The sequence below is a fragment of the Papilio polytes genome, unplaced genomic scaffold (assembly GCF_000836215.1).
Source record: "Papilio polytes unplaced genomic scaffold, Ppol_1.0 DF823731.1, whole genome shotgun sequence".
Taxonomy (NCBI): Eukaryota; Metazoa; Arthropoda; class Insecta; order Lepidoptera; family Papilionidae; genus Papilio; species Papilio polytes.
Genome location: NW_013525473.1, coordinates 6,261,284 through 6,274,940, shown reverse-complemented (window position 1 = coordinate 6,274,940; position 13,657 = coordinate 6,261,284). Strand labels below are relative to the sequence as shown.

The 13,657-nt window shown below is 36.7% G+C and overlaps 3 protein-coding genes and 1 non-coding gene across 4 annotated transcripts; 2 read left to right on the top strand and 2 right to left on the bottom strand.

Annotated features, from left to right (window-relative positions):
* Positions 1-73, bottom strand: Trnav-cac. The gene has a single exon. It is a non-coding gene; the product is annotated as a tRNA-Val (tRNA).
* Positions 74-2,490: 2,417 nt separating this feature from the next.
* On the top strand, positions 2,491-7,747 carry LOC106103783 (dynactin subunit 4). Its single transcript, XM_013283661.1, has 9 exons — positions 2,491-2,721; positions 2,945-3,066; positions 3,448-3,596; positions 3,903-4,057; positions 4,537-4,699; positions 5,064-5,247; positions 5,713-5,935; positions 6,338-6,480; positions 7,147-7,747. The coding sequence occupies exons 1-9, from the start codon at positions 2,593-2,595 to the stop codon at positions 7,337-7,339; spliced, it is 1,461 nt and encodes a 486-aa protein (XP_013139115.1). The 5' UTR covers positions 2,491-2,592; the 3' UTR covers positions 7,340-7,747.
* Positions 7,748-8,321: 574 nt separating this feature from the next.
* On the bottom strand, positions 8,322-10,257 carry LOC106103524 (protoporphyrinogen oxidase). Its single transcript, XM_013283303.1, has one exon. It carries the CDS (start codon positions 10,098-10,100, stop codon positions 8,694-8,696), a length of 1,407 nt encoding a protein of 468 aa, XP_013138757.1. The 5' UTR covers positions 10,101-10,257; the 3' UTR covers positions 8,322-8,693.
* Positions 10,258-11,069: 812 nt separating this feature from the next.
* LOC106103597 lies at positions 11,070-13,481 on the top strand. The gene is made up of 5 exons (XM_013283380.1): positions 11,070-11,512; positions 11,648-11,839; positions 12,225-12,530; positions 12,720-12,849; positions 13,265-13,481. Exons 1-5 carry the CDS (start codon positions 11,261-11,263, stop codon positions 13,348-13,350), a joined length of 966 nt encoding a protein of 321 aa, XP_013138834.1. The 5' UTR covers positions 11,070-11,260; the 3' UTR covers positions 13,351-13,481.
* Positions 13,482-13,657: the final 176 nt, after the last annotated feature.

Genomic DNA, 13,657 nt, shown 5'->3' with positions numbered 1-13,657 from the left:
TGTTCCCGCCCGGGATCGAACCGGGGACCTTGTGCGTGTGAAGCACACGTGATAACCGCTACACTACGGAAACTTGACTCCTGCAACAGAAAATGACCGTTAGTAATTTTTTTTATATCGTAGTAAATAAGTAGTACATTAAGGAAATCGTCAATAAATAGAGATATCTTTGAAGACCAGATAATTCCAAGCCGTTGTATCCAACTCATCCAAACCGCATCCGCCCCAATGCCCTCCTTCCACTCTTACGTACTAAATTAATTCCGATCACAAAACTATGTATTACATAAAATATACATGAGTGAAAGTGAATAATGGAACAAAAATCGGTTACGTTTACATTAATAAATGAAGTAAATTATATTATATTATTTTATGTAGGGCCGCAGTACAAAAGAAAACTTAAAACTGTTGTCTCAGTTAATGTTATTCTTATTTATTAGTTACTAGATTTCGCCCGTGACTCTGTTCGCGTGGAATTAAAAAAAAACAAAAGTGAGTAGCCTGTGTTCTTCCAGACTATCCTCTACAGCTTTACCAAATTTCATCGAAATCCATTTAGCCTAAAAACTCTAACAAACATCCATCCATCCATCTAAACTTTCGCATTTATAATATTATTATGATTTATTAGTTAACTTAGATTCTATTTGATGAGTGTAAATCTCTACATAGATTTGTTTACGAAAGTACGTAACGAAACAAGTCTTTATAGTTAAAATACAAGATAAGAGGAAAGGGCACAACGCCATAAATGAAAGAAGACAATGTTAGATACTGTGAGCGGTGCAAAAAGGCTATTTTCAAATGTTTATATTCATCTTGGAGAATTTATAATAGGTCTGTATAGCACCTTACTAAGACTACGAGAAAATATGCACAATTGCATCGCAGTGTTTTACTAGGTTAACATTCTGCATTAGCCAAAAATGTACCTCACATTACGAAATGCGAAATGTTAGTGCATAGAATTTCTCATTACTGTAATCTGTCATTATGTTCTTCGTCTTTCTAAATCCAGTTTATTTGCAACGTGTATACTAGTCTCGTGGATTACTCACTATTGTTAAATTCTGGTAGAATTTTTCAACAAACACATTTTGTTCAATTAACTACTGCCAATCAAAATAATGCTTATTTACACACTCTACCTCGTACTCGTTAACAAGCGTGATGATGACAAAAAAATACAAATGAATTCTTGTAACGAACAGTCGATTCATTTCATCGCTGTCACAAATCAATCGCGCTAACGCGTAATAAATATTCGAGCGACCATTTTAAACGTCGGCTAAACTTGAATCCCAAGCGACTTTGCGACGGGTAATTAATACAAATAGATTCGCCATAAATTTTTCTTTATCTGGGACATTTCCCATTTCATATTTCTTAGTGCTTTAGTTGTAAACAATTAAACTGCATTAGACAAAATGTGTCGACGAAAAGGTCTTTCTAAGACTGTCTAACTTAACATTCGTCAAACATAATGCAACAGCAAAAACTATTCCCAAGTAACTAAATCTATCATTTGCTTGATTCTCAGTGTCCGAGATGAATGTAAAAAAATAATATTACAGTTTTGTTCCACGAATTAAACAGTGAAATAAACTAGAATCCAAAAGGCACATCATGGTGAACCTATAAACGAATGACATAATTGGATCCCTCGATAAGTTTCGCAACATATTACAGCATTAGAAAGCAGAGCCTGTCCACGTAGGTTCCTCTTGGCATGCCATAAAAAGTTCGCGGTTAAAATTCCCGCCACGGGCCTGCGTGTCAGGAATCCGCGCATTAATATCGTTCGCAAAACGAACGACAGGAGTGGGTCATACGTGATATGACTATCGTCGCTTAATTCATTATTTTAGGACATTCATCTAATTTACTAATATATTAAGAAACCTATTACTCCTAATTCTAACATGTTACCAATAAAGCTGTATATTAACGAGCTGTTTCCTTAGTCTGTCGACTAATGAATTGCCCATATGTTCGTTGACAACAGTTTCTTTCTTGAATAAGTTTGATAAATAGCAACGGTTTAAGCAGATGTTAGTAACTATTGGATACATTAAATCAAACTTATACTGTAAGAGCAAGGAAAATTTGAATAGGAAAAGGAATAAAATCATTATGCATAATCGTCTTGTCTCCTATGACTTATTTTAATATGGAACGTTAACTTCCCAAATTACAGGACAAATTTCAAATACACCGCCCTCAATCAGTGCTGCCAGTAATCTTATTCCTATAATGTCAGTGTATCAGCCAAATCTTTCGTTAATAAGATTTCCTTTGAGTTTTAAATATCATTTATTCACATTTAATCAATACGTTACTGTTAAAAATTGTACTAAATGTATCTTTCAACAACAGCACTCATATTTAATCGTTCTTAGCAGTTCTTAAGCCGTGTTCATTGTTTTATGGCAATTCTTAACTGTCAAGTGAAACTTCAACTTTTTTGACATAATTTGATGTCAATGGTCAATGTCAGTCTGAATTTCTGACTCATTACGGTTTTACATTATAATATCTGTAATAATTTACTTTCGAATTCTAAATTAAATTCCGTAAAGTAGTATAGCCATGGCTTATATGACCCAGCCGGATTATGTTAAATACGTTTGTTCCTGTGGTCAGATCAAACCGATCACAAGCTTGTATTTTTGTCGCCACTGCTTGCAGATACGTTGCGGCTTCTGTATATGCCATGAAGTAAGTGAACTGAATAAATTCATTAAGTAATTGAAATATTAGGTTTAGTTACTAAAGTAAAAAAAGTGTGTAATAGTTGCATTATAAATAATGCAACTATTACACACTTTAAGAAATAAAGTTTCAATTGGTAGAAACGTTTGTAAATTATTGCTTTGTGGGTGGGGTGCTAATCCAAATTTGGTAGTGATTATTCAGTAAGCTATACTGACTATTTACTTAGGTGGACTCCCACTACTGTGCCAACTGTCTGGAGAACATGCCATCTTCTGAAGCGAGGCTGAAAAAGAACAGATGCAGCAGTTGTTTTGAATGCCCTAGTTGCTTCCATACACTTTCCACAAGGTAAACAATAATATATTTAAATCATTCTATTTTGCATCTATTCAATATTTCATCTATACTATTTTAATAAAGTGTAATAAAAGCCCTACACTTACGTCACACTTTAGGCTATATATTTTCATGCCATTAAACTTAGGGGGTAAATATTTTAGATAAAAGTATTAATGTAGGAAAGAGACCATAAGTTGCTGCCAACATCAAGGAAGCAAGGTTGCCATGGCTTGTCATTATGTCATGTCATTTTGACATTTGCAATTGATAATTTGACACATGTAAACAATAAAATAAAATTTTCATAATTATATGCGGACGAAGTCGCAGGGGAACAGCTAGTCTGCAATTATTTTGCTACATAGTATAAATTATTTTTTTATATTCTAGGGCCACACTGGCTCAGCCGCGGCAAACACCAGAACAAGGATCAGGAGACTCTAAAGTTGAAAATAAGCAAGCAAAGAAAATGTATTACCTGTCCTGCTTTAATTGTAGATGGACATCAAGAGATGTTGGTATACCTGACCAGCCAGTCGGTAAATATTAATTTTATAATTATTTACTCATTTAAATTGCAGTAAAATAATATTGTAAACAAGGACACTGGTTTTAAATAGTTTTGCAAGAAATGTTTTCAAATATGTGAGTTTTAATCTCAAATGTGCAGTTCATAATAAACCTCTCTGATTTGGAATGGTTAATAAAAAAAAAACACACACAGAGACGAATTAAGTACCTCCTTCTTTTGGGAAGTCAGTCAAAAAAACACAAGATATGTGCACCATAATTTATTATGATACATTTTTAACATGACTAGTATTGAGTTTTATTTTTTTTTGTAGCTTCTGGTGGTTGGCCGGAAAGGGTGAATCCAAATGCGACCAGAGTAAATCAACTCCTTGACTACTACAAAGCCATCGCCCAACAAGAAAAGCAAGAGAAATTAGACAGGGAACGGAAAAAGTTTGCCATCAGAGGGAAATATATTACACTTACTGTTAGTATTAATATTTTATTGTATTTTAACTAGCCGTTCCTGTGCGGCTTCACCCGCATGAAATGATAAAAACTATATTTTATTGTTTACATTTGTCAAATTATCAATTACAAATGTCAAAATGACGATATGATGACAACCTTGCTTCCTTGATGTTGGCAGCAACTAATGGTCTCTTTCCCACATTAGGGTTTTTAGCGTGAAAATGTATAGCCTAAAATGTGACGTAAATGTATGGCCTTTTTTAAAAAAGAAGAATTATTCAAAAATATGCTGTAATTGCTGATATCTTAGGCAACAAAAAAGTGTGTGTTTACGCTTTATTATAATAGTATAGATTGATTTTCAATCAGTATTGCAGTTGACAGTCAACAAATTTTTCAACAAAGTTATAAAAAATATAAAAGTTTTAGTGAATATTTTTTTATAATTCCATGCAAAGTATCAGGAAAAATGTATCAGTTAAAATGTTTGATCAGGATAAAACCGGATTGACGGGTGCAATGGCTAGGAACATAGCCGGCCTGCCCTCCAGTGAGAGCACAATGTCAGCTATAGCCAACTTTGTGCCCAGTGTGGCCTCCGCTGAGGTAGAGGAATTGTCCGAGGAATTCTACACAAAGGAACTGAATTTGAATCAAAGTAAGTTAATTTATGTTCACTCTTTTACTGAAAGTAATACTATATATCTAAAGAATTTGAAATCCTTGTTTATTATATAAAAACTTTTTATATAAAAATTATTTGCCCTTTGCTTTGCTTTCTTATCAAAGATTTATGTGAATTTGACATAGGGAATACATAGGAAGGGGAAATATTCACTTCCAATGTGACCCCTCTGTCAATTAAAGGTAGGCAAAGCATGTAACTGCAGGTTTCTATAAGCCACGGTCGGTATTTCAGTGAATTCAGGTTGTCGCTTTTTCTGCCACCTTAGAATATAAAATAGTTGAGGTGATTTGTATCTGTATCTGTGCGTGTACACACACACACACACAATGCGCAGTAACGAGCATGGCGCAGCGGCTGGCGGCGCCGGAGTGGCAGCCCAGCAGCGTGGCGCGCCTCTACCCCGTGGCCAAGCTGCTGAGCGTGAAGCGCAGCCAGCGCTGCCGCGCCTGCGACCACAACCTCACCAAGCCCGAGTACAACCCTGGCTCTATCAAGTTTAAAATTGAACTGCTCGCATTGTAAGTCAACAAGTCAATCTGATTGTCTTGTAAGCCATTTGGATAGTTGTATAAGTGACTTGGATACTAGTATACCGGTGGGAAATTTCTATAAATTACCTGAATAGTTATATAAGGCACCTGAATACTTTTATACATAAATCTTAGTAATATTATAAAAGTAAAAGTATAGATGGATGGATGGACGGATGTTTGTTAGACTTTGTAGCCTAAACGGCTCAACGGATCTTGATGAAATTTGGTACAGACATAGAGGGTAGTCTGAAAGAACACATAGGCCACTCACTTTTGTTTTTTTTATTTTTCACACTAACGGAATTGCATGCGAATACTAGTAGTTTTATAAGTCATTCAGATAGTTCTTGAAAATAAATGTTTCGTGTGACCAAATACACATGGAATGATATTTTGTTTATTATTTTTAGTAAAAATATGATAAGTATTAGTTGTGAGTTGAATGTGCAGCTACCACGTGCCGGAGGTGAAGATAATCTCGTGCGAGCCGGTGCGCGCGGGCGGCGTCTGCCAGCTGCTGCTGAAGCTCAGCAACCCCACCGCGCACGAGATGCAGCTGCGACTGCTGCAGCCCGCAGACCTGCCGCAGCCGGGGGCGGAGCCCGACAAGGCGCAGCCCGACACGCTGCACTCGCTCGACACCTCGCTAGAGAAGTCGCTCAACTTGGATAAAGTTAGTATTATTATCATAAATAAACTAGCACTTGACCATAATGACTTTTGTATGCACGTTAACATGAAATTGTAGCCTCTTTAGTGATGTAAAGTAATTCGATTTCGTTTTGAACATTTAGTTCATTATTAGAAAAAATTAAAAAAACACTGTAGACAGTTACTTCATCTACGCCGAATTAAAAAAATGTAGTTTATGTTATTCATCGATAACGTAGCTTTTTAATGGTGAAAGATTTTTTTTTTAAATAAGCCCAGTAGGCTTTGAATTATTCCGATACATATAAGAATACAAATCTTTTCTTTTTATAATATTAGTATAGATAAATTTCATGGCGTTCCATTGAAACATCCATCCATACAGTCTCATTTATAGTATTAGTAAGATAGTGTGTGTGTGCAGGAGGAGGTGTGGCGCGAGACGGTGCAGCGCGAGGCTTGCGTGGCGGCCACGTGCCGCATGCTGACGCCCGACCTGGCGCTCACGCTGGCGCAGCGCGACGACGCCGCGGAGTACGACGACGACGCCACGCACGACGCCAACGAGTCAGTACACGCATAAATTGTCCTTATACATTACACATACATTTCACACATCGTATAAACACTTATTTAGGTGTGCAATGTACGTTTTTGAATTTGATTATTCGACTCGAAGGACCAAATAGATTTTAGAACCAGGTAGAGCAAACAAAAACATCTTTTGCGCTTCCAGTTAGTCCAATGTAGGACTACCGTCACACATAAGTCATGCGTGAATTGTACATTAGGCCTGCAGAACATCTAAATATACTTTTTCGTACATGGAAACGAATTAGACAGGGGAGTGGACACATAAGTAGGGGGTAATGTCCTTTTCTGTGCGTCCCTTTCATCTTAATTTAGGTAACGCATCTGCAAATGTTGACGCATTAATGACATGGTATGTCCAACTCGAAGGACCAGACTCATATCCATATCCATATGTAAGGAACAGTGACCCAAGTAACATCTTACTAATATTACAAATGCGAAAGTTTAGATGGATGGATGAATGTTTGTAGCTTAAACGACTGAAGAGATCTCGATGAAATTTGGCATAGATGTAGAGGATAATCTGGAAAAACACATTGGCTACTTGTTTTTGTTATTTTTTTTATTCCGCGCGGACGGAATCGCGAAAGACGAAAGTTAGTTAAAAACATATTTTCAGTTGTGAATCTTTTGTTGCAGTATAATAATGTGGCGCAAGTCCAACAAGGTGGCGCTGCGGCTGCAGGTGGAGTGCGCGGCGGGGGCTGCGGGGGCTGCGACGGCGGCGCTGGCGCTCCAGTACCGCTACCGTAACGCCGTGCCCGCGCACGAGCCACGCGACCACACGCTGCACGCCACCCTCCTGCTGCATCTCGGAGATATCTGCGGGTAGACTGACATTACACCTCTTTTTCCACTAACCAAACCCTCGCGGTTATATAACTCAGTGGAAAATGAGTGTAATACTTACGTCACACGCTCGTGTGACTCAGTGGACTTCCACGAATTGTTTCTACAAGCCAGTCATAGTTTTGGCGAAATTAGTATGAGATTTTTGGTTTACGTCAAATGCTTAACTTTATCAATGACCGATATGACGCTTGTCACAATATTCGTGCGCCCACTGAATACGATTTTAAATGTAGGAGAGTAACAGCATAGAACTGACCTTGGCCGCTAAGTTAAAAAACTTATTTAACTTTACACATGGAACCAAATCTTAAAGAGAAAATTCTTTTCAAAAAATAACTCTCAAAAGTACAATAATTCAAGTACTTTTATTACTATTTGTCAAATTCATGCCTGGCTAAGTCTCGAATGTGCACTTTTTAAACTGAGAACAAAATCCATACATTCTACGTGAGGGTAACTTTGTTAAATGTTAAATCACAGAAATTCATTAACTATTAAAAAGAATAAAATTACAGTTTCATTTATTCAATACTGAATTTGTAAATTCATTGATATGTTTTTTTTTTTAATTCTAACATTTTTAAAAGACAGTTTGTATATGACCCTCAACTTTGTAAGTATATAGACAGTTATAGTTTTTAATATTGTAATGTATTACGAAACATATGTATTTAATGTAAATCGCTTTTTGTAAATGTAAAGAAACTGTCATGAAATTCCACTATTATTAAAATAAGAGATTTTTAAGTATTAGTAATTTATTATACTTTACTTTTTAGTTTTATATAAAAGTTTCACATTCTCACTATATTTATATATGCTTAAGCATAAATACAGGTTGTTTTTTGTAAATGTAGTTTTATTTCATATTCCTTTCCAACATCTGTTTTTTTATTTAATCTATATTTACGCTCCAAGGAAATAAATGCAGAACTAAACTACTTTTATAAATAAAAAGCAAATTAACATCATCTTTTTAATAAGTACCAACCTGTGTATAAAAAACAAACAAAAAAATAAAACCAGTGAAATCATTCCCATTTATATTGTCCCATAGTTTAAAAATGTGTGGAGAATTTTTCAATAACATTCCCATGAAATTTATTTTGCGCGCGGTAACTTGAGTATTTATATTAGCAAAAGTTTATTTTATTTTTCTATAACAAAGTAACCAATAAAAATTCGTAACAAAGCCTTAGCCTAGCAGTCAGTAAATGCTTATATAAAATTTATCCCTTTCATAATAATCTCTGTCAATTTGTACAGCCTGGAATGGCGTTTAAGCTTATTTTACAATTATTTGAGTATACACTTGTTTATTGATATGTTGTATATCACTGAACTTGAGTCTTGGCAGAATAGATAACATCATTTATGCCAACACCATCATAGCTGCTGCCGACAAGAGAAATCGGCAGATTGTGGTCTTGTATGTACTGCCTTACACTATCCACTCTTTCATAATGACCTATAATGTACTGAGGAATGCATTTATTTAGGATTTTAACGTGATGGGCCGCCGGCTTCTCCTCTATATTCAATATTGAACGTAATTCACGCTGCGCTATCTCAAACAACTCTTTTTCAGTTACTTTCTCTCCAAACTTTTCTTCAAACCACCTTCCACCCAACATTACTGTTAAAACGGTACCATTTTGATCAGGAAGACAGCAAGAGTCAAACACAACACCGAGAATAGGTGAGTTCTCTATTGGAGGCACAAGAAAACCAAAAGCGGGAGAAATAAGAGGCTTGTCTGTATCAAAATAAAAGTTAACCAAGCCAACTGTTACAAATGGTATTCCTTTCAGGTTTGCAGCCAGATCTGGATGCTGGTTCTGGACTAAATCTGCCAATGCATGTGATGGAATGGAAGCATACACATGATTGGCTATTATCTCCTCTCCTGTTCTATTGAACAACTTCACAGTACTTGAGTCCACAAATTCTATCTTATTTACTTTGTTGTTCAATTTAATATCAACATTGTTTTCTTTAAGATGTTGCAGTAAGGTAGCAGGAAAGTTTGCAATGCCTCCCTTTATTGTGTACACATTCCATTTCTCTTCCTGAGCTTTCTTTGCCAGTTCACTTAAATGTAAGTCATTATCATTTTTACCCTTCAGGAATGACTTCATCATACCTTTCATAACACCTCCATAGTTCTGTTCCCACTCAAAAAGTGTTTTCATAAGGAACTTCACTGATATTTCTTTTGCATCTCCAGCACAAATGCCACATATCATTGGAGCAATTGCATAATCTGCTATCTCTTTACCGAACCTTCTTTCGGCGAAATTATAAATCGAATCATCTTTCATTTGCTTATGCGGATTACGCAAGTCATTGAATATTGCATATATGAGTGGCTTCGAAAATGGTTCATTTGTCTGGAAAACGCCTTTTAAACTAGATGGCAATAAATGCAAGGAATTGTTAACATATATCATTCTGTTTTTAGCTGCTGGGTGATCGGACTTAATAGGGAAGATGTGCTCGCTGAGACCCAAGTCTTGAATCATATTTAAAGTATTCAATCCAACGATACCTTTAGGCCGGATAGTCCGCGGTCCCTGCTCGAATGTGTAATCCTTCGTTTTTATTGACTTTATCCATCCTCCACAATAATTTGTTGCTTCTAGTAATAATAATTTCAAGTTATTATTATTACTTATATTGTTTTTCAGCAGATAGTAAGCGGTGGACAATCCGCCAATTCCACCGCCGAGGATTACTGCCATTGTTACTTTGTATATTGCTGTTTTTTAATTAACGGTGTTTTACATCATTTAAGTAATTATAAACTGGTTTATAAATTAGGTTAATTAAACACAATTTTTAAAAAACTTATTCGGCTCACTTGCGTGTTTTGACGTTTTTGTTTATAAATTATCTTACAGTTTGACATTGACATATTGACATGACTTTTCACAAAGATAACATATTTTGTTAAACTCCATCTTTGCTCATGCTTTGCTAGCGAATGAGATGAATGTGTTCGAATTTCATTTTTTAGGTCATATTTTCAAGATGGAAGGGCATGAACTTTTTGAACAAATGCATGAAAATTGAACAAAGTAGCTAGAAGCCGTAATATAACTCTTATCCACACAAAAAATATTATTTTTACCTCGAGTTAAAAAACAAAGTAATTCCTTTCTTCAACCAGAGGGGTAGACAGAGATTATGATTGGTACTGGCACACTATTACCTCTAACATAAATATGTACGTTAAACTGCAACTATCTTGTAAACTGTAAAACAAGAAAGGAAACATGGCTAAGAAAAATTCATCGATCAACTACCAAATAAAACAAGTAAAATCTAGAAAAGGAGTAAATTGAGTAACAAGCGTATGAAGCGTTGGTCCGTGTAATGGCAACAGCTGCAGTGTCGCGGTCTGATAATGAATTCCAATTTCATACTCATTTCACTCACATTGACTCGCGCTGACTACGTTTGGGATAAACTGGGAGACTACGGATATCACGAGAGATGTCGCAATAGTCCTCTTTAATATATTTTTTGGCTTTGAGTGGGATTTTTGGGGCGTTACATATCACCCCAATAGGAAACACCATTTGTTTTAAACAAATAAAAAGTTTTGTCCCTGTTCTGTTTACCCTTAGAATATTTGTATTATGTATAAGACAATTTGATTATGCGATGAATTTATATCTTATACGGGTGATTGGTATAATTCGTAAAGCTAAATACAAGAAATTTCTTTGAAAGAATGACACTGGATAGAGAAGGTTTATTGTACAGTGGGGTTTCACCCATTTATAAGATCGTATGTCCAAAAACTCGATCAGCTCTATGTTATTCCTGGCGTATATAAACTGTTGCAAGGATTAAAATCCTTTCATTCTGTTTCGAGACACTACAAAGTATTAGCGAAATGAGTTCCTCTCGGCCTACGCTGTGCGATAAGAAGTTAAAATCAGCAGAAATTAAATTATTAAGAATACTCCATAAAATAGATAGTTTTAAACTCAGTAACTCGTATACATCGCGGCTTGTGTTACCAGAATGTAACGGGGCACCTATTTCCAAAACTTTTAGGCATAACTTAAAGTTTTGTTATTTGAGTGTCGCTGTTTTGACTATTATTTTTACATATTGGTGGATTTCTCCAGGTTTTGCTTCTGAGGTGAGTTACTTCTTTACTGCTGCGTAATATACTTCAAAAACCGATAAAAGGGAAAACAATATATAAGATATATGAAAATGCTTTTTTCCTTGCAAATATTAATCGATATGTAAACAATTTTCAATATTTCAACAGAGATGCGCTTTAGAGGTACCGTCGACATCGCTCACGTTATTCCGACCACCGGAGGACTGCTCAATGTGTGCCAGCGTGGCACAAGTGTCCAGGCTAACTAACCTCACGCCCGAAGTGTTCGAGCGCCGCTACGCCTACAGCCCTACACCCGTTATAGTCACCGACGCGACTCAGCATTGGAGAGCTATCAAAGTAAAGGATAAAGTCAGCTGAATTCTGCAATCAAGTACTTTAAAGAATCCCTAAGCTTAGATTTACAGACCAAAACTGCTTGTCTTTACGTGTAACAGTTAGATATTTTTAACACTGTAAAAGCTTTCGCTAAGAACTCCGTCCGCGTGGTATTATAAAAAAACAACAAAAGTCGGTAGCCTTTGTGTTCTTCCGGACTATGTTCTACATCTGCACCTAATTTTATCCAGATCCGTTAAGCCGTTTAGGCTACACACTAACAAACATCCATCCATCTACACTTTCGAATTTGTAATATTAGTAAAATTTGCATTCTAATAACAATTACGCAATTGCGATTTAATTGTGTATAAGAAAGTTTTTAACAGCTATTATATTTTTTCAGGAATTCAACTTCGATTTCTTCGCCAATTTCTACCGTAACGGTAAAATGGGCTCCAAGATCAACGAGTGTTTCTTCTTCGCGTACAAATCTGGTTTGCTGTCATTGGGCGAGGTGTTCTCTATGGACGAGGCGCGCGCCAATCTGTCGGGCGCGCCGTGGTACGTCGGCTGGAGTACTTGCTACGACGAGGAAACCCGCCGGCTGAGGCAGTATTACAACCGGCCGTACTTCCTACCGAGGACCGCGGAGAGTGATACTATAGACTGGATATTTATGGGCGGACCAGGACAAGGAGCACATATGCACGTAAGAAGCCTAGAACAGACATACCCTGTATTTTTTGATACTCCTTTCTAAATTCTATTTGTTACAATGAACTCTCTGGTAAGAAAAATAAATCACTAGCATAGATTTCAAATTGTGTATTGATTTATTCCGTCATTGCATAAGATATATGGAGCACACAGTAACACTGGTCTCACGTGTGTCTTACAGGTTGATTCTGTGCGGCGCGTTTCGTGGCAGGCGCAGGTGCGCGGTCGCAAGCGCTGGCAGCTGGCGCCGCCACCCGAGTGCCTCTACACCTGTCGACCTCTCACCCTCACTGTGCACCCCGGGGAGATATGTCAGTACAAACCGTTGCTACATATAACAGTTCAGTCAATGCTGAAGTCTCATCTTAAAACATACAATGTTTATGCAGTGGACAGATAAATACTTCTTAAGAAAAATATTTCGGACATACATTTTCGTGTCTTGTTGAATGATGGCTGTAAAGTCAGAATTGCGAAGGAAGTATGGATGGATTCTGTGGTAGAGGACATTTTTAAGGGAGTGAATTCAGATATGACAACTGATAGAGATGACGTGACGACCTAAGCTCGATAAAGCCTAAAGCTTCTTTACGTCTTTGAGTAAAAGGGGGCTTTTTAGAAAACTCGCCCAGAGCACTGTTAACTAGAACTGCTACTGCATATCTATATGCTAAATTAATCTTTATTTTTTTTGCGAAGTATGTTTATGTAACACTTATTTTCCAGTGGTGGTGGACACGAACAGATGGTACCACATGACGCGCGTGCTGCCCGGGGACATCAGCATCACCATCGGCGCGGAGTACGACTGAACGATGAAAATTGTCTTACGCTATTTATCACAATTACTAATTCTTTTACCGATTGCTTGTGCTAATCTTACTCTTACTAATATTATAAATGCGAAAGTTTAGATGGATGGATGTTTGTTAGAGTTTGTAGCCTAAACAACTGAAGGGATTTCGATGAAATTTGACATAGATATAGAAGACAGTCTGGAAGAGTTGCTTTTTTCAGATTCCATGCGGACGGAGTCGCGGGTGAAAGCTAGTGTTAAACATATTAAGCGTGCATTACGTTATTAAAAATTGTGAAAATATGTATACTCTGGACATACGC

What these genes read in the sequence shown, in the direction of transcription:
- LOC106103783 (XM_013283661.1), top strand. Translation starts at nt 2,593, where the DNA reads ATGGCTTATATGACCCAGCCGGATTATGTTAAATACGTTTGTTCCTGT. An exon ending in TTCCATACACTTTCCACAAG is followed by an intron (nt 3,067 to 3,447) that starts GTAAACAATAAT and finishes TTTATATTCTAG; the next exon opens with GGCCACACTGGCTCAGCCGC. An exon ending in AAAATTGAACTGCTCGCATT is followed by an intron (nt 5,248 to 5,712) that starts GTAAGTCAACAA and finishes TTGAATGTGCAG; the next exon opens with CTACCACGTGCCGGAGGTGA.
- LOC106103524 (XM_013283303.1), bottom strand. Translation starts at nt 10,100, where the DNA reads ATGGCAGTAATCCTCGGCGGTGGAATTGGCGGATTGTCCACCGCTTAC.
- LOC106103597 (XM_013283380.1), top strand. Translation starts at nt 11,261, where the DNA reads ATGAGTTCCTCTCGGCCTACGCTGTGCGATAAGAAGTTAAAATCAGCA. An exon ending in CTCCAGGTTTTGCTTCTGAG is followed by an intron (nt 11,513 to 11,647) that starts GTGAGTTACTTC and finishes ATATTTCAACAG; the next exon opens with AGATGCGCTTTAGAGGTACC. An exon ending in AGCATTGGAGAGCTATCAAA is followed by an intron (nt 11,840 to 12,224) that starts GTAAAGGATAAA and finishes ATATTTTTTCAG; the next exon opens with GAATTCAACTTCGATTTCTT.